At 40.5% G+C, this 20,881-nt stretch overlaps 1 protein-coding gene across 3 annotated transcripts in view; it reads right to left on the bottom strand.

Moving 5' to 3' along the window:
* TEDC1 (tubulin epsilon and delta complex 1) overlaps nucleotides 1-20,881 on the bottom strand; it is a 473,641-nt gene that overhangs the window by 100,705 nt on the left and 352,055 nt on the right. For all 3 annotated transcript variants that reach the window (XM_053697856.1, XM_053697858.1, XM_053697857.1), the window contains one exon: nucleotides 1,748-1,951. In XM_053697856.1, coding sequence (XP_053553831.1) covers nucleotides 1,748-1,951 — 204 coding nt within the window. The remainder of the gene's footprint in view (nucleotides 1-1,747; nucleotides 1,952-20,881) is intronic.

Raw genomic sequence — 20,881 nt, forward strand, 5'->3', positions numbered from 1 at the left:
GAACCAAGATATCGTCTAGGTAAGGAAACACTGGAAAATCCTAAGATCTAAATCACAGACAATAGGGCACCCAGAACCTTTTTGAAAATTCTAGGAGCAGTAGCTAGACCAAATGGTAAAGAAACAAACTGAAAATGCTTGTCTAGAAATGCAAAAATGAAGAAAAGCATCCTTTAAATCTATTGAGCATATAAACTGACCTTGCTGAACACAAGGCAGAATAATAAGAATAGTTTCCAATTTGAAAGTAGGAATTCGAACAAAATTGTTCAGAGCTTTCAGATCCAGAACTGGTCTGAAAGTACCTTCCTTCTTTGGAACAATGAAGAGATTTTAATAAAATCTCATCCCCTGTTCCTGAAAAGGAATTGGAACTATCACTCCCATAGTTTCCAGATCTGAAACAGACTGAAAAAAGGACTTGGGCCTTTAAGGGATTGCTTAGAACATTGGACAGAAAAAAAAAACTTCCTCTGGGAGGCCTTGTTCTGAATCTTTGTTGGTAACCCTGGGAAACTATATTTAGAACCTAGGGATCTTGAACAGACTGAAACCAAGCCTCCTGAAAAAAGGCATAACCTGATCCCTACCAGAGCTGCTGAATCAGGAGCCGCACCTTCATGCAGACATACAAGTAGGATTTGATTGCATGGCTTGCTCTGACCTGTTGTTGGTGCTTTGTTTCTGAGAGGAATCAACTTGCTGTTCCTTGTTCTGACAAAAGGAACAAAAACAATTGGAAGCATTAGATTTTCCCTTGGACTTGTTGTCCTGAGGAAAAAAATCCCCTTTACCTCAAGTTACAGCAGGAATGATACAATTCAAATCAGAACCAAACAATTTATTTCCCTGAAAAGAAAGAGACAAAAGTTTGGGTTTAGACACCATATCAGTAGACCAGGACTTAAGCCATAAAGCTCTTTTAGAAAGGACTGTCAAGGACATACTTTTGACATTAATTTAATAATATCAAATAAAGCATCACAAATAAACCCAAAACTGTATATATAAATAAATATATAGCTATAGATACCAACAAAAGGCTATAGAGTGTGATATAGATACAAATTTGATACTTACCAGCAGACACTCATCTACCAGTAAACCAGTAGAAAGCCAAATCAGTACAGAAACATAGCAGAGGTTATGGAATATAAGTATATTGTAGATCCATAGAAAGAGGCAAAAGACAAGTTCCTGCGACCAATTATGGCAGGTCTGTGACAAATTTCCCATGAGGTGAATTAAAGAGCCACTAAGCACACCCCATATACATACCTCTGACAAACACTGTACTCTGAGGGAAAATGGGCCTCAACATAAACTGAAAACCCCTCTCTCTGTAGAATCAAATGCACATCTTCCATTCTTCAACCACCTCCAGCGGAGGCAAAGACAAGACTGAAGAACCTGTAAGGTGGGAGGGGTTTTATAGAGCTCTTTAACGTTTTGGAATTGTCGCCTCCTCCTAGTGGTAGGGATGAGTAATTCTTAGGAGTAATGGATCGTGAACTCTCAGCACCTATATGAAAGGTGAATGCAATGATAGCATAGACTGCAAACAGTAGCAGTTAACAATGCACATCAAATAGTAACAGAAATAGCAAGACAGGACAACACTGATGAATGTGCCCTTTATTATTACATGTGATTAGGTGTAATGGGGCTCTACAAATTATTATTTTTTGGTAAAAGATGCCATAATGATCCATAAAAAAAATTATGTTCAGCATTGGGAAGATCATACCTGTTCATTCCATAAGGCTTTCCTGTACGGTATGGATTCTTGAAGCCGATTGTGTAGTTGTGTTAAATCTTTGTCTATTTTTTTAATATTGCAGTTAAGATTGTCTCTCCACTTCTTCAAATCATCTGGAAGTGATGTATCCCTATTGGTGCTTTTAGCAGATATTATCTTCTCCTCTTCAAGACCAGACTCCAAAACACTCTCCTATAACACAAGGGAAAAAAAAACCATAACTTTATCTGTATATTATGTTTTCTGACAAGATCTTTAAAGAAGACACACTACAGTATTTTTCGGTCCATAAGACGCACTTTTCCCCCCCTCAAAAGTAAAGGGAAATGTCTGTGCGTCTTATGGAGCGAATGTGTGGACCGGCGGTTACCTTTGGCCCCGCCCACTGACTCTGAGACTTCGGACAGTGCTGCAGTCAGTGTTAAGTTTGTAGCTGTAGTGCCCTGCCCGAGTGTTTGTGCGCTAAAAGACGGTAAAGGCTTATTATGTATTTTTTATTTATGGGGTCTGATGATATAACTAATATGACTGCCCTATGCTGTACACTGTTTACTTAGTTTGTTTCCGGTAGTGGCCCAGTGTCAGTGTATGCATGCAACGCTACATCAAATGCATTTTTTTTTATTGGCAATTTCCTATCTGCTGCCTGACCGCTGTCACTTAGGCTGCATCTGCCGACTCACTGCTTGTTGTTCTTCCCTCTCCCCCTTGAGACTAAAGTTACAGCCTTACAGTAATGATAATGATAACTAACGGACCACGCTGGACTCAAGGTGTTTAGGAAGTTTCTGAATCCGGAGTGCAGCGTGGTCCGTTAGTTATCATTATCATTACTGTAAGGCTGTAACTTTAGACTCAAGGGGGAGATGGAAGAACAACAAGCAGTTGTTTATTAAAACAGTTTACTACACCATTTGATTCAGAATATTCTTTTCTTGTTTTCCTCCTCTAAAAACTAGGTGCGTCTTTGGTCAGGTGCGTCTTATGGAGCGAAAAATACGGTAAATATTAATATACACATGTTTTATTAACAAATGCATGTTTTTCTTATATTGACTGCTTTCCTATAATTTACTGCTTAAAATTGTGGCTTTTGTTTTTTTAACCTGAATGTGATGGAATGACACCCACTGAAAGGGACCTTTCCCTTCTCCTGTATATGAAAAGACCCATTATACAAACAGAAACAATCTGAAGTCTGTATACATCAGTATACATCTAAAACTGTGGGTTTTGGTTAGGAGTCTGAAAATCAGCACAATGTTATTTAAAAATAAGCAAAACTATAAATTTGTACAAAAACACCACCAGATGAGCTATATAAATGGATAATATACAAAACCCTTATGCAAAGAAAAATCTAGTGTACAATGTCCCTATAATTGCTGGTACATTAGAGTCATAAATAAAATGCTCATGTTTTTTTAAGTTTGTACTTGCATGCACAATCCATTTATCTACACATAAGTATTTGCCCTTGAAGTGTCAAGTAAACATGCACAAGAACTTTATTTAGTACATTTGCATAAATGTTGACATATATTAGATGTGTGTACGGACAAAAAATTTAGTTAGTTTGAAAGATTTGGGTTTGATTTTTTTATCTGGCAAATTCAGGTCATCAGAATTTTAGCCATGGACGTGTTCGGTTGTCTGAATATTCAAATAAGAATTTTGTTCAAAACTAAATTTTTTTCAATTACATTAACGCCAGTGGGAAGCTCACAAAACATTATATTTTTTAGCAACAAAGTTACACTGGTATGTAATGCCAACAACTGGAAGACATGAGAACATACAGGAAATAGAATAATTTTTACAAAGACAATGTGATAATTACAGTAATATTAATTAATCATTCACTAGCTTTCTCAACCACCCTAATGTTTCCCCCTTCTAACCTTTTATATCTTTTTTTTTTCTTCAACTCTCTCATTCTTTTTCTACTCCCTCATGCTAAAGTACCTACATGCCTCACACACATGCACCATAACAAGTTTGTAGTTATAGATAGATCCTTGGAGACACAATTCAGAGAAGGGCAGGAGCTGGAGAGGCAGCAGCATGCAGCAGAGTTAATGAACTAGGTAGGCATCTGATTACAGTACATAAACTTTAAAAATGCATCTCCAAGGGAGGACGACAAACAAGAGCCTAGATTCCCTTGGACAAAGGTTACTTACCTGCGTCTGGTTAGAAGGATGCGGTCTCAGCAAACGCTGAGGATGCCTCCCACATGGAGTGACACAGAGATCAGTCTGTGAAACTCAGGTGTGGGAGTTCCTATAAAAGCTCACCCAGCCCATCACACTGGGCTGAGTTATTGTTCACTTACCTGGCTCCTGTGTATGTTCACCCAAGCATACTTACCTTGATACCTGTGTATGCTCACCTTGCTCCTGAGACCAAGCATCCTTACCTTGATACCTGTGTATGCTCACCTTGCTCCTGAGACCAAGCATCCTTACCTTGATAACTGTGTACGCTCACCTTGCTCCTGAGACCAAGCATCCTTACCTTGATAACTGTGTACGCTCACCTTGCTCCTGAGACCAAGCATCCTTACCTTGATACCTGTGTATGATCACCTTGCTCCTGAGACCAAGCATCCTTACCTTGATACCTGTGTATGATCACCTTGCTCCTGAGACCAAGCATCCTTACCTTGATACCTGTGTACGCTCATCTTGCTCCTGAGACCAAGCATACTTACCTCAATACCTGTGTATGCTCATCTTGTTCCTGAAAACCAAAGCATACTCACCTGATTCCGGTGTATGCTCACCTTGACTCTAAAAACAAGCATACTTACCTTGCTCCCATGTATGCTCACTTGGATCCTGAAAGTCAAGCAGAATAACCTGATACTGGTGTATGCTCACCTTGTTCCTGAAGCTGTGTCTGCTGTACCAATGCTGAGAAACCTGTGTCTACCATACCAGTGACAGTCTTCTACAAACTAGCTGTACCTGCTGTACCTATCTGGTATCTCGTTACAGTCTCACCAACAGTACTCACTGGGTATTCTGTGCATGCTGAGAAACCTGCGTCTACCATACCAGTGTAAGCCTTCTTCAAATCAGCTGTGTCTGCTGCACCTAATAGGTATTCTGTGTTACTCTCACCTGTTCAAATAAGCTGTGAAAAAACTGTAAAAACAGTAAAAAGGCTTACATAGCGTATAATACAGCACATAAAGGGTTAAAAAAAATTGAACCCCAAATTTAAAGCCCATCTCTTATTATCCACCGGTCCTGAGAACTTTCCTGTATGCTAAGAATGTAACAGCAGCACAGGAACAGGACAGGATAATAACAGAAAAAGCACATTAAAAAGCAAACTGAAACCAATAACCCTTAGCGCGCTTACGCTACTGGTCAGTGATTCAAGCTAAGGTAACTAACAGAAATTCAGCACATGTGAAATAAAACATAATGTGCATAGCTTAGAAGTAAAATCTGAGTGCTCTAAGCCGATCACACTAAATTTAAGGCAACGGTAACCACAAAAAACAAAGTTTTTCAAAATTGCGAAAAACTGCTAGCATGAGGTGTATGGTGTATAATATAGATCCCCAGACTATGTGAATCATGTGCACATGTTCATGATAATAGCCAATGGGCTTGTTAGGTGCAGGTACTTACCAACTAGCACCTCTGTCCACTGGGGTTAGCTCAGCTTCAGCGACTTGTTTACAGCAGACAAGCCTAAAATAAACAGTACGAGCACAATGCCAGGGTTACAGTTATAGCATCTACAACCCAGGGGACTTCACATTTCCCCTGGGGAGGGCTGTGGATCCACAAGGAGTAGCTCACTGTAGACCAGGGCATTGGTGGGCAAGTCTACATTTCATGTGGGAGGCCTGCAATATTTCTCGCTGAGAAAAGACCCTTTACTGCCTGGCTGATAATTCCTTGTCTGCCCCTCTGAACGAAAGGTTATTGTGAGGAGTATTCAGCTTCAGATTGGTTAGAGGATACCCTTTCCCCCTTCAAACAGTGAATAGATCTTAAAGTTCACTTTCACCTCACTCCTTATCAACGAGGCAAAAGAAAAGTGGGAGAGATGGAAAGCTCTGGTGTGTTGGGGAGTCTTTTGCCTCCTCCTTGTAGTCAGGAGATGTCTCATGGACTCACAATCTGATGAAAGAAATTGGATTCTACGCACACAGGGTAAAAAAACAATAAACAACAACAACACACAATGTAATATAGCTGACAGGGGCACACACAACCACACTGTCCAAAAGCTGAAGTGAAAGTAATTTAAGATGGATGATATTCGCTAAGACTCCCACATCCCTAAGCAAGGTTAAACAGTGGATTGGACGAGCCTGTTTGGCATTTAATGCCTGACTTGCTATACCTTACATCAATCTTTCAGTAATGTTAAGGGACAGGAGAAGTTGTACACATCAATGGTCAAACCTCTTGTACATAACTGCCAATGAATGAGCTGATTTGTCAGAGTATTTCAGCTCCTTCCCCTTTTCCTGTATTCTCTGCCCCTTTTTTTGGCACCGAAAGTGACTAACTAAAAACGGGAAAAAATGCAATAAATAAACATGAAAAATGTTGTTATTCGCAAGAATTCAGATGAATACGTATTTGTCCGAAGCCGAATGCAAATATCTAATATATATGAGAGAACTTTGCAACAATGGTATCAGAACACCATAAAATGCCCTATTTGAGCATCATGGTTGCTATATTTAGCGTCCACAGACTGTCTAGATTTAGCAAGTATCATGCAAAATGACTACATTGAAGATTACATACAAATCTGTGTTGCTTTCAGAAATCGACAAAAAACATAATTTATGCTTACCAGATAAATTCCTTTCCTTCCGGATACCTGTGTATGCTCACCTTGCTCCTGAGACCAAGCATCATTCCTTACTGTTGGGAAATACAACACCTGGCCACCAGGAGGAGGCAAAGGCACCCCAGCCAAAGGCTTAAATATCCCTCCCACTTCCTCATTACCCCAGTCATTCTGCCGAGGGAACAAGGAAAAGTAGGAGAAACATTAGGGTATAAATGATGCCAGAAGAATAAAATAAAAAATAGAGGACCACCCAGAGAAGAAAAAATGTGCGGTAAACTCTCCCTATCCGGAAGGAAAGGAATTTACCTGGAAAGCATAAATTATGTTTTCCTTCCTAAGATAGGGAGAGTCTATGGCTTCATTCCTTACTGTTAGGAAAACTATACCCAAGCTCCTATTCTGAGGGCACCATAGCCTGCAAAACTTTTCTCCTGAAAGCTGCTTCACCTGAAGCAAAAACATCAAACTTTTAAAATTTTGAAAAAGTATGTAAGGAGGACCAGGTAGCCGCCTTACAAATCTGATCCATAGAGGCCTCATTCTTAAAGGCCCACTGCTCTAGTGTGATGAGCCGTTATCCTCTCAGGAGGATGATGTCTCGCTGTCTCGTAAGCTAAGTGGATGACACTCCTTAACCAAAAAGATAGGTAAGTCGAAATAGCCATCTGCTCCTTACACTTCCCTAAATAGACAACAAATAGGAAGATTGTCTAAACTCCTTAGTAGCCTGAAGATAGAACTTCAAGGCGCAAACCACATCCAAATTGTGAAGTAAGCATTCCTTTGATGAAGAAGGATTAGGACACAAGGAAGGAACCACAATCTTCTGAATGATGTTGCGATCTGACACAACCTTAGAAAGAAAACCTAATTTAGTATGTAAAACTGCCTTATCTGCATGAAAAATCAGATAAGGGGGCTTACATTGCAACGCAGAGATCTCAGAAACTGTGCGCGCAGAGGCAATAGCTAATAAAAAGAGAACCTTCCAAGATAACAATTTAATGTCAACGGAATGCAGAGGCTCAAACGGAACCTTAGGGCAAAACCCTAAGAACAAGATTTAGGCTTCAAGGGGGAGCCCAAGATCTAAACACAGGTAAGGACTGCACGTCTGGAAGCTCAGTCAGTCTTTTGTGCAATAAAACCGACAAGGCCAAAATCTGTCCCCTCAGGGAAATAGCAGAAAGGCCCTTTCCCAGCCCATCCTGGACAAAAGATAAGATTCTGTCAACCTTAATTCTGTGCCAGGAAAAAACACGCTCTTTACACCAGAATAAGTAGGTCATCCATACCTTGTGGTAGATACGCCGAGTAACTGGTTTACAAGCTTGAAAAAGAGTATCAATGACACTCTCAGAAAAACCTCTAAGCCAGATTACGAGTTTTGCGTTATGGCTGGCCGTAACGGAGCCCCATTGATGTCTATGGGGAAAGAAAATGTATGTTTAAACCTAACACCCTAACAAAAACCCTGAGTCTTAACACCCCTAATCTGCTGCCCCGAACATCGCCGATACCTACATTAGACTTATTAACCCATAATCTGCCGCCCCTAACGTTGCCGCCACCTACATAAATTTATCAACCCCTAATCTGCCACCCCTAATGTCGCCGCCACCTACATAAATTTATTAACCCCTAATCTGCCGCCCCCAACGTCGCCTCCGCCACTATACTAAAGTTATTAACCCCTAAACCTCTGGTCTCCCACATCACTAACACTAAATAAATATATTAACCCCTAAACCTAACCCTAAATCTAACCCTAACGTAACCCTAACACCCCTAACTTTAACATAATTAAAATAATTCTAAACAAAACCTACTATTAATAACTAAATAATTCCTATTTAAAAATAAATACTTACCTGTAAAATAAACCCTAAGCTAGCTACAATATAACTAATAGTTACATTGTAGCTATCTTAGGTTTTATTTTTATTTCACAGGTAAGTTTGTATTTATTTTCACTAGGTAGACTAGTTAGTAAATAGTTATTAACAGTGGTGTCACTAGGGGGGTGCGGGCCGCACCTGGGTGACACCCTCCAGGGGGTGGCATAAATTTTTTTTTTTTTTAATTTTATTGAAATTCAAAGAAATACAATGTTGAGATGCATAGATTATTTTATTAGAGGGGCTGGCATTTGTGAACATTAGTGGGACTGGGGAAGTTGTAGACACACAATTTTTTTGCCCCTTGAGCCAGTGCTGCAATTTCAACAAATAGTTTTCCCGGCTGCTTTTGCTTGTTTGTACTTTGCTCCTCCCCTGCCCAATTTCACTATGAATGTTGTGGGCGTGCTGTGGGGCTTGCAAAGTTGCGCTGCTTGCCTAAACCTGCCTGCCTATCTGTGCTCACTGCTCAGTGACATGCGGCCCAGGGCTGTGCACTGACAGACTTGGAACAGAGTCAGAGAGCAGAATTTTCATAGTTTGCGTGCCTTAAAGGGACAGTTTACTCAAAAAATGTCTCCCCTTTAATTTGTTCCCAATGATCCACTTTACTTGCTGGAGTGTATTAAATTGTTTACAAGTAGCTCCTTTACCCTTATATTGGCATTTGAAATTGTTGATTTAGCATGTGGTATCCCCACCTATTCTGAAAGTTTGTGGCCGCGCGTACCAGCTATAGATAAGCTTTGTAAACACAGCTAGCAGAAGAAATTACACTCCCAGTGTGATATAGCAGAGATAAGGTAATAAAATGTTGATTTTCCATTGTTCTCTCAAAGTATTGGTGATTGTTTTAAGGACAGATATAAGATAAAGAAGCAGGTATATTTGCACAATGTGATACAGTAATTAGATCGGATTATATCTACAAGCTCAACCCATTTTATTAGGTTGTGGCTTCAAAACACAAAATCAGAGCTTTAATATACACAAATAAGCCTTAAAAAGCTAATTTTCATACATTTTTTACTCTGCAGTTGGTAAAAAAAGCAATTGTAAACACATTAAGGGAAAAACTATTTTACAGTATACTGTCCCTTTAACCTTTTCTTCAATGATTTATTTTAGAGTGCTCTGTTTATCTTTCATTTGATGCTCTGCTGAGCCAGGGAGCAGCTCTAGGCATGAGCTTCATAATTAATGCAGTGCAGTTTACATATTTTGTATGTGTGTGTCTGAGTTTTTGTGTGTGTGTGTCTCAGTGTTTTTGTGTGTGTGTCTCAGTATTTTTGTGTGTGCTTTTGTGTGTGTGTCTGAGTGTGTTTCCGAGTGTTTGTGTGTGCATATGAGTATGTTTTTAAGTGTGTCGAGTGTTTGTATGTGTGTGTGCCTGTGTTTTTGTGTGTGTCTGCTTTCTGGGGGGGGGGGGGTGACACCAACCCTAGTGACACCACTGGTTATTAACTAATTACTAGCTACCTGGTTAAAATAAATACAAATTTACCTGTAAAATAAAACCTAACCTGCCTCACACTAACACCTAACATTACAATAAAATTAAATAAATTAAATTAAAAAAATACATTTATCTAAATTACAAGAAATAATAAACACTAAATTACACAAAATAAAAAAAGAAATAATCAAAAATAAAAACGAATTACTCCTAATCTAATAGCCCTATCAAAATAAAAAGCCCCCCCCCCCCAAATAAAAAAACCCTATCCTACACTAAACTGCCAATAGCCCTTAAAAGGGCCTTTTTCAGGGCATTGCCCCAAAGAAATGACCTCTTTTACCTGTAAAAAAAATTACAAACAACCCCCCAATAGTAAAACCCACCACCCATACTTTTTAACACTTTAGTTATGAGTCTTATGGCACAGCTTTGTAGCGTAAAATTCATAACTACTGACTTTAGATGGCGGTACGAATCTTATCGGTATAGGCTGTATCGCTCACTTTTTGGCCTCCCAGGCAAAACTTGTAATACTGGCGCTAAGCAAGTCCCATTGAAAAAGGACTTTTTTAAAAGCTACAGCTATACCTACAAGACTTGTAATAGCAGCGGTAGGAAAAAAGGAAATTTATGCTTACCTGATAAATTTATTTCTTTTACGATATGACGAGTCCACGAATTTCATCCTTACTTGTGGGATTTATCCTCCTGCTGACAGGAAGTGGCAAAGAACACCACAGCAGAGCTGTATATATAGCTCCTCCCTTCCCTCCCAATCCAGTCATTCAACCGAAGTTAGGAAGAGAAAGGAAAAGCTAAAGGTGCAGAGGTGACTAAAGTTTAATAAAAATAAATATATATGCCTATCTTAAAAAATGACAGGGTGGGCCGTGGACTCGTCATATCGTAAAAGAAATAAATTTATCAGGTAAGCATAAATTTCCTTTTCTTTCACAAAGATATGACAAGTCCACGGATTTCATCCTTACTTGTGGGATACCAATACCAAAGCTATAGGACACGGATGAAAGGGAGGGACAAGACAGGAACCTAAACGGAAGGCACCACTGCTTGAAGAACCTTTCTCCCAAAAACAGCCTCAGATGAAGCAAAAGTGTCAAATTTGTAAAATTTGTAAAAAGTATGAAGAGACGACCAAGTTGCAGCCTTGCAAATCTGTTCAACAGAAGCATCATTTTTAAATGCCCATGAGGAAGCCATAGCCCTAGTGGAATGAGCCGTAATTCTTTCATGAGGCTGCCGTCCCGCAGTCTCATATGCCAGACGGATGATACTCTTTAGCCAAAGAGAAAGAGAGGTAGCCGTAGCTTTCTGGCCCCTACGCTTTCCCGAAAACACAATGAATAATGAAGATGATTGGCGAAACTTTTTAGACGCCTGCAAATAAAACTTCAAAGCACGGACCATATCCTGCAGAGTAAATGAATTAGACGCGGTTGAAGAACCAGGCGTCTCTTGGGTGGGCGTTAAAGGTTTTGACGCTTGGGGAGAAACTGGCGGTACACCCTGATTCCCTTCAGCTTGAGAACCATCTTTACACATATTTTCTTTACATATGTGCTTTGCATTGTAAGGTCCTCTCAGTACATGAGGGACAAAAAATCAAAGGGGGTTCCACAGTGGCATTTAAACACATAGAGCAAGAAGTTTCATCCTCACTATCTGACATGTTGAACAGATTTAACAGTAATAATATGAAAAAAGAAAGATTTAAAAAAAAACTACTGCGCCTTTAAATCTTTAAAAAGTGCAACTTTTCTTCTGAAACTGCAAAAACGTTCTATAAGCAGAAAAACTAAATTTAAATGTGCCTAAAACGCTCCTAAATACTGCATCCACTTGCAGAAATGCCCAAATACAAAAATGATAGAGAAAAAAATCTAACTTTATTTGGAACTACAATTATAGGCCCCTGCACCACCTACCTGCCTCCGGAGTGACCCTGTTGCCGGATAAAACGAGGAAAACTATCGATTACGGACAACGCAGTCCCCAGCCTCTGTTAGCTCCTGCGATGTGTTTGTCAGATATTCTATGTAAACAGCGCGGCAAAACGCGCAAAAATAGGCCCCGCCCATCGTGGGCGTACTGAATTTGACTAAGGCCCGCACGGGACGCCTGTATAAAAATAAACATGTCAGCTACAGTAATACTATGCTAAATGTAAAATGCAGGCCAAACATATATTCAAGTCCTGCATCCCTGCCTACTGTGAACTGCATTAAAGTCTCCCAGCGTCCAGCCCCATATCAGCCACCAAGTACTCATTACTTTTGGTCCTTACATAATTAAAACAATAAAGGTATTACAGCTACACATCCATTATACATAGTGCATCCTGCTTACCCTTCTCCATATAGGTGCAAATGTCAGCCTGTTCTGATATAACAAGTCTCCCCAGAAAACAAAAGACTGAACATACCTCAATGTTGCTAGAAGCAATACACTGTTCTCCACACTGAAGATTTTATTACACTATCTCCAGCTGCTCTGTGGGAACGAAATGGATCTTAGTTACTGCATGCTAAGATCATTTACATCAGGGCAGAAAATAATATGTCTTGATTTCTCCCTGAGGAAAATAGTACTCTCTTTGGACCATTTTAAAATAAAAAATGGAAGGGAGGAGCTATATATACAGCTCTGCTGTGGTGCTCTTTGCCACTTCCTGTCAGCAGGAGGATAAATCCCACAAGTAAGGATGAAATCCGTGGACTCGTCATATCTTTGTAAAAGAAAAGCAGCGTTATACTCATAACGCAAAACTCGTAATCTAGCTATCTCTTGGCTAAGACTAAGCGTTCAATCTCCACGCAGTCAGCCTCAGAGAATCTAGATTTTGATGAACAAATTGAACCTTGTATCAGCAGGTCTCTGCGACAAGGTAACTTCCAAGGAGGAGATGAGGACATCCCCACTAGATCCGCGAACCACATCCTTCGCAGGACACGATGGAGCAATCAGGATTACTGATACCCACTCCTGCTTGATGCGGGCCAGCACTCGAGGAAGAAGCTTAATGGAGGAAAAAGATATATGAGTTTGAACCTTTAAGGCACTGCTAGTGCATCTATTAGATCCACTTGGGGATCCCTCTACCTCGACCCGTACCTGGTATTAAGATAGGATGCCATGAGATCTATCTCCAGCATCCCCCACTTGCTGCATATCTATGCAAACACCTCGGGATGGAAAGACCATTCCCCTGGATGGAAGGATTGCCTGATGAGAAAATCCGCCTTCCAGCTGTCCACACCCAGAATGTGGATCGCTGACAGCGAACAGCTGTGGGCCTCCGCCCACTCCAGAATCTGAGATACTTCCTTCATTTTGATAAACTGGGACGAACCCAGAAGTGGCCAAGCCTTCAAGGCCTTGAAGATTGCCCGTAGTTCCAAAATATTGTTCGGAGAGAGTCCACAACCCCTGTGCTTTCCTGGCAGCCCAAACCACTCCCCATCCGGATAGGCTTGCGTCAGTAGTCACAATCTCCTAGGATGGTTTTAAGAAGCATGTCCCTCGGGACAGATGATCTGGACAGAGCCACCAAGACAGCGATTCTCTCGACCGGCTGTCTAGCATGTACAGTTGTAAAGGTCTGAAAAGGAACCTGGCAAAAGGAATGATGTCCATCCAGGACACCATGAGACCAATCACCTCCATACACTGAGCCACAGAGGGACTTCAAGGAGTCCGGGAGGGCAAGACATGCCGAAGTTAGCTTGCAACATCTCTGGTCTGTTAGAAATATCCTCATGGATATGGAGTCTATTATAGTACCCAGGAATTCCACCCTGGTACTTGGGATAAGAGAACTCTTTTCCAAGTTTATCTTCCATCCATGTGATTGAAGAAGACTGAGAAGGGACTCTGAGAATTCTTCCGCAAGACGAAAGGATAGTGCTTGCACCAGAATATCATCCAAGTATGGAGCTACTGCAATACCCTGAGTTCTGGCAACTGCTAGAAGAGCCCCCAGAACTGAAAGTGTTCCCTGTGGATTGGAACATGAAGGTAAGCGTCCTTCAGATCTATAGTGGTCATAAACTGGTCTTCCTGAATTAAAGGAAGGATGGATCTTATCCGTCTCCATCTTGAGGGAAGGGACCCTGAGAAATTTGTTTAAGCTCTTTAGGTCCAGAATTGGGCAGAAAGTTTCCTCCTTCTTTGGGACCACAAAAAGGTTTGAATAAAACCCCAAACCTCTTTGTTAGATAGGCACCGGGACAACAACTCCTAAGGAGGATAGATCCAGAACGCACCCTAGAAAAGCATCCCTCTTTTCTGGTCGACAATTTTGAGAGATGGAATCTGCCCCTTGGTGGATGATATTTGAAGCCTATCTTGTATCCCTGAGATATCAACTCCAGGACCCACGGAGACAGTATGCCCCCTACACGATCCAATCCCAGATCGGGGGCCACTCCCCTTCATGCCGATTTATTTTCGGCGGGCTTCTTATTCTGCTTGGATTTATTCCAGGACTGAGCTGGCTTCCAAGTAGTTTTGGGATGCTCGGGCTTGCAGGAGGATTGTTGTCGTTGGGATTTGTCAGAGCGAAAGGAATAAAAATTAGAAGATTGTCATCCCTTAGACTTGTTCTTCTTATCTTGCGGTAGGAAGGCACCCTTGCCTCCGGTAACCGTAGAAATAATGGAGTCCAGGCCTGGACCAAATAAAATCTTTCCCTTGAAGGGAAGAGAAGGGAGTCTGGACTTAGAAGTCATGTCCGCAGACCAAGACTTCAACCAGAGCGCCTTGCGGGCTAGGACCACAAAACCAGAGGCCTTTGCATTTAGGCGAATAATTTGCATGTTTGCATTACAGATAAAAGAATTAGCAATTCTCAGAGCCTTGAATATCCTCGAGGGGAGACACCACCTCAATGATTTCCGACAAAGAGTCGCACCAGTAGGTAGCAGCTCCGGAAACCGCGGCAACTGCCGCCGCTGGTTGAAACTAAAATCCCATATGTTTAAACATCTTTCTCAGAAAGGTTTCCATTTTCTTATCCGTCGCCTCTCTGAACGAATAACTATCCTCAAGAGGTATAGGGGGGTAGTTATCAAGCCGTCTACTTTTCTGGCTTCGCCGGCCCAATACGCCCGCCTAAGCTTGCCTCACATCGCCGCTGCGGACCTGAAAAAATACGCCTAAGTTATCAAATAAAGCTGTCAAAAAGCCGCGGGGCGATGAGCAGCGGACTGTGAGAGTTATCACTCATCCGATCTCGCTGCCCTTCGGCTTTTTCCCAGCTTTATTGCTAGCCTGTCACTAAGCACTCACACTAACTACACTGTTCTACCCCCTATACCGGCACCCCCGGAGGCCCCCGCAACTAAATAAAGTTATTAACCCCTAAACCGCCGCTCCTAGACCCTGCCGCAACTCTGATAAATGTATTAACCCCTAAACCGCCGCTCCTAGACCCTGCCGCAACTCTTATAAATGTATTAACCCCTAAACCGCCGCTCCCGGACACCGCTGCCACCTACAGTATACCTAGTAACCCCTATCCTGCCCCCCCTACACCGTCGCCCTCTATTATAAAATTATTAACCCCTATCCTGCTGATCCCGCACCTCTCCGCAACTAAATAGTTTAACCCCTAAACCGCCGCTCCCTGAACCCGCCGCAACCTATATTAAACCTATTAACCCCTATCCTGCCCCCCCTACACCATCGCCACCTATAATAAATTTATTAACCCCTATCCTGCCCCCCACTACACCGCCGCCACTGTAATAAAATGATTAACCCCTAAACCTAAGTCTAACCCTAACCCTAACGCCCCCCTAACTTAAATATTAATTAAATAAATCTAAATAAATTAACTCTTATTAACTAAATGAATCCTATTTAAAACTGAATACTTACCTTTAAAATAAACCCTAATAGAGCTACAATATAAATAATAATTATATTGTAGCTATCTTAGGATTTATTTTTATTTTACAGGTACCTTTCAATTTATTTTAACCAGGTACAATAGCTATTAAATAGTTATTAACTATTTAATAGCTACCTAGCTAAAATAAAGAGAAATTTACCTGTAAAATAAATCCTAACCTAAGTTATAATTACACCTAACACTACACTATACTTTAATAAATTATTCATATTTAAAAATAAATACTTACCTGTAAAATAACTACACACATACTTATACTGCACCGTCCCAAACTTTTTCAGTAAATTATGGATATCAAATAATATATATTTATATTAAGTCTTTTTCTGACTTTTTTTATTTTGGGACTGCAGTATACTGAGCGTGTTATTTCTAACAATCCCCCTAATGTGCACCCAATTTTTCCTATATGTGCAGTTTCCCCATATTTGCCCTGTCTGCTTACACATAATTGGCTAGGCAATTACCTAGGAGGAGTTTACCTGTGCATATAAACCTTGGAATCATGGGTACACATTAATGGTCACTGAGGAGCTAAGGAGCTAATGCTTATTATGTGCTTAATGCACTAAGAAACGCGTCTGACCTTTTTGTTTTTTCCTAACCTGACCTGAGCTGCCAGCCGTATTATTTTTGATGCCTTAACATTTGTAATGTGACTTGTTACAAATAAAAGAGTTGGATCAAATATCATTTCTCTACGTATTTCTTTACCTACCTGGGTGCGCTGACTACTAACATTACTTACCTGTAAAATAAACCCTAAGATAGCTACAATATAATTAATAATTATATTGTAGCTATCTTAGGATTTATATTTATTTTACAGGTAACTTTGTATTTATTTTAGCTAGTTAGAATAGTTATTAAATAGTTATTAACTATTTAATAACTACCTAGCTAAAAGAAATACAAAATTACCTGTAAAATAAATCCTAACCTAAATAGACAAGATACACATCAGGGTTTTCAGAGTGCCCTAAGATCAACAGAAGGGGGAGGAAACGTAGAAAGAGGCGCAAGAGGCAGGTGGGGAACAAGAAGAGGCAGAGGCAGGAGGAACAAGTACACTCTTTAAAAATAATTAATCTGTCTTCTACAACTCTAACTGAATCAGAAACACAGGTCCTGAGTTTTGGATTGGGTTATGTTCCAACAAGTGATTTTAATTTATTTGACACCATAGTAGACGTTAATAAAATGATAAGGGATTTAACCCTGAGAAAATTCTTTTGGAACAGATCCTCATCCAACACAACCCAGGATGGTAGTGACCTTGCCATAAACACTGACATAACATCTAACAACATCATTATCAATCAGGAGATTACTGACCTAGTATCTTTTCAAGAAACCTGTGATGTGATGAATTTACAGGATCTATATGCAGAATCCTCATTAGACACACAGAACCTTAAGGCCTCACATGGAGGCTTTAAACCACGGTCAGTGTTCTATCCGACAAAGGAAAGGGGTCCTTTTTTGGAAGCTTTCCACAAAAGGATAGAGGAAGATCTAATATATCTTTCACTAAATCACAAAAGAACCTATCCTAATCTCACCATCTCGCAGAGAGAGGCTCTAAAAGATCTAAGTGTCAGACAAGATATAGTCATTAAAGACTCTGATAAGGGTGGGAGTATTGTTATCCTTGACAGATCTGATTATGTCTCAGAAGCACACAGGCAACTGTATGATGAAAATGTATACCAAAAATTGAGAAGTGATCCGACTGAGGATTACAAGAAACAGCTCTGGGACATGCTGGATGACGGACTGGAGGAGGGTACTCTTGATGCAGATACAGCAGAGTATCTATATGTCTCCCGTCCGGTGATATCGGTCTTCCACCACCTACCCAAAGTACATAAATCTGTGGTAGCAGTAAAGGGAAGAACGATAGTCTCCGGGATAGGGTCTCTTTTTGAGCGACTTTCTAGTTGGGTTGAGTCCATCCTCCAGCCTCTTGTCCTTCAGATACCGTCCTATCTAAAAGACTCAAAACATCTTTTAAATTACTTACAACAGGTTAACTGGGATAGCAACTGCTCATGGCTCACCATAGATGTGGTGGGCCTTTATTCGGCCATACCCCACCAGGATGGCCTAAAGGCAGTGGAATTTTTTCTTACAAATCAGAGTAACTACGATGCCCCATTGATAGGATATATCATGAGGGTTCTGGACTTTCTCCTGAGTCACAATTATTTTAAATTTGAGGGGGAATTCTTTCTGCAGAGACGTGGGACCGCCATGGGGGCCAAGTTTGCCCCATCATACGCCAACATCTTTATGGCGTGGTGGGAGCGGTCCCACGTCTATGCAGACAGTAACCCCTTCAAGGATTACATCAAAACATATAAAAGGTACATAGACGACCTTTTAATAGTATGGACAGGTACTGGACAACAGATGAGAGATTTTGTTCAATACATTAACCAGAATGATCTTAATCTCCAGTTTACCTTCCAACATGAAGTAGAACAAATTCCATACCTAGATCTTATTCTCATTGGTGACATGGAACTTGGTCAGGTGACAACCAGCCTTTACAGGAAACCGATTACCTCAAATACATTGTTACATGCACGCAGTAATCACCCCAAACATACAGGCTTTGGTGTGGCCAAAGGGCAATTTATGCGCATGAAACGCAACTGCACGAATGAAATAGACTTTAGAAGAGAAAGTGAGATATTGAAGTCTCAACTTTTTGAGAGAGGCTACTCAGTAAAAACTGTCAATAGGGCACTTACAGAGGTAAGTCGAATGGACAGAAGTAGTATGCTAGCCCATAACGCGAGCAAACAACATATCACTAGCTTTGATAGGTCACAACCACTTTTTGTCACAACATATAGTTCACAATATAAGCAAATTTGTGACATAATAAATAAACATCTCCCTATTTTGACAGCGGAAGATAGTCTCAAAGAATATGTCAGCAGAGGTTGCAAGTTTTCAGCACGAAGGGGCTGCACACTGGCTAACATGCTGTCTCCAAGCATGCTAAGGAAATCAACAGCTACCAGGAGTAGCTGGCTTAGTGTGAAAGGCCACTACAAATGCCACTTTTATAAGTGTATTGCTTGCGGCCACACGAGAGTTACTAAACATTTCCAATCGAAAGTCACCCAAAGAGTGTACAATCTATCTAACTGCACCAATTGTCGTTCCTCAAACGTGGTCTACCTGGTGGATTGCACCCAGTGCAACAGACAATATGTAGGGTGCTCCACCAGAGAGGCCAGGACACGTATCAGAGAACACCTTAATAATATAGACAATGGTGCAGAGGTGTCTGACTTGGCGAGACATTTTATTAATGTTCATGGAAAAAATGTAAATAGTTTTTCTTGGCAAATCATTGAACAAGTGAGGACTCCTGAGAGAGGAGGAGATGTTACTAGTAGACTTTTGTACCGTGAGGCCTTCTGGATATTCCAGCTGAAAACCAGAAGGCCACATGGTTTTAACATAGATGGTGACATCATTAACTTTTGGCAGCGAGAGAAATAACAGCTTAGGGTACACAGTTGTCCCCCCATACACTTGACAGGTTAAGAGATTAGGACATCATATACGCATCAGACATACCAGATACTATACATATCTTTACTGTATTTCAATACCAATAAGCACCCATGGTAGATTGTGTACATACACATACTTGTTATTTTAAAGTGCAGTACTGGTGATATTTCATTATTAATGCGAAAGATATGTATTTACTGACGTTATAGTCCTTTGTATAATAATGCTCTGATTATGTTTTTTGTTTAATTTTTGGATTTTTTAATTCCAGCTCTGGCCTGAATGTAAACCCCTTTTGGCTATTTACTGCAGCGCAGGTAGTTCTATTTAGGACATCTATGATCTGTATGCACATAGCTACTGCCAAACTGCCTCAATATATATGTAACATTACAGGTTAGTGAATATTATTGGCAATACTTTTTTGGCAATGTTATTTTACCGCACTGCTTTATGCCCATCATAAATGATCACAAACCTTTCCCTGTCTTTATGCTCAGCTGAAAAAACTGTCTATACTAATGATAGCACTGAATTCCTTAAAAAGCCGACAATGTCCATTCCCTGTTTTATTGTCATTACCTTTGAATACTGACAGCTGCCTTCAGCTCATGACCCTGGACACTGGCTATTTAAGCTGGCTGTTCCGGGTCATGAGTATGTCTATGAGTAAGGCTTGTATAGCCGAAACGCGTAAGACACTTTTGTCTGGGAGCTGTCATGCTCTGCTAACCTAAGATTTTAAAGTTTCCAAAATAAAGCTGACTTTTGAATTATTAGCGCCTTGAGTCCTGCCTGGTCTATTGCTTGCTTGTAAGTTACAATTAAACCTAATACTACACTATCATTAAATTAATTAAATAAACTACCTACAAATAACTACAATTAAATACAATTACATAAACTAACTAAAGTACAAAAAATAAAAAAACTAAGTTACAAAAAATAAAAAAATAAGTTACAAACATGTTAAAAATATTACAACAATTTTAAGCTACTTACACCTAATCTAAGCCCCCTAATAAAATAACAAACCCCCCCAAAATAAAAAAATGCCCTACCCTATTCTAAATTAAATAAATTTCAAAGCTCTTTTACCTTACCAGCCCTTAAAAGGGCCATTTGTGGGGGCATGCCCCAAAGAAAACAGCTCTTTTGCCTGTAAAAGAAAAATACAACCCCCCCCCCAACATTAAAACCCACCACCCACATACCCCTAATCTAACCCAAACCCCCCTTACAAAAACCTAACACTAATCCCCTGAAGATCATCCTACCTTTAGTTGTCTTCACTCAGCCGAGCCACCGATGGAACTGAAGAGGACATCCGGAGCGGAAGAAGTTAATCCTCCAAGCGGCGCTGAAGAAATCTTCCATCCGATGAAGTCATCATCCAGGCGGCGCTGAAGAAAAGTCTTCGATCCGGCCCATGTCATCTTCAAAGAGGCGCTGAAGAGGTCTTCTATCCG

Source organism: Bombina bombina, chromosome 1, assembly GCF_027579735.1.
Source record: "Bombina bombina isolate aBomBom1 chromosome 1, aBomBom1.pri, whole genome shotgun sequence".
NCBI lineage: Eukaryota > Metazoa > Chordata > Amphibia > Anura > Bombinatoridae > Bombina > Bombina bombina.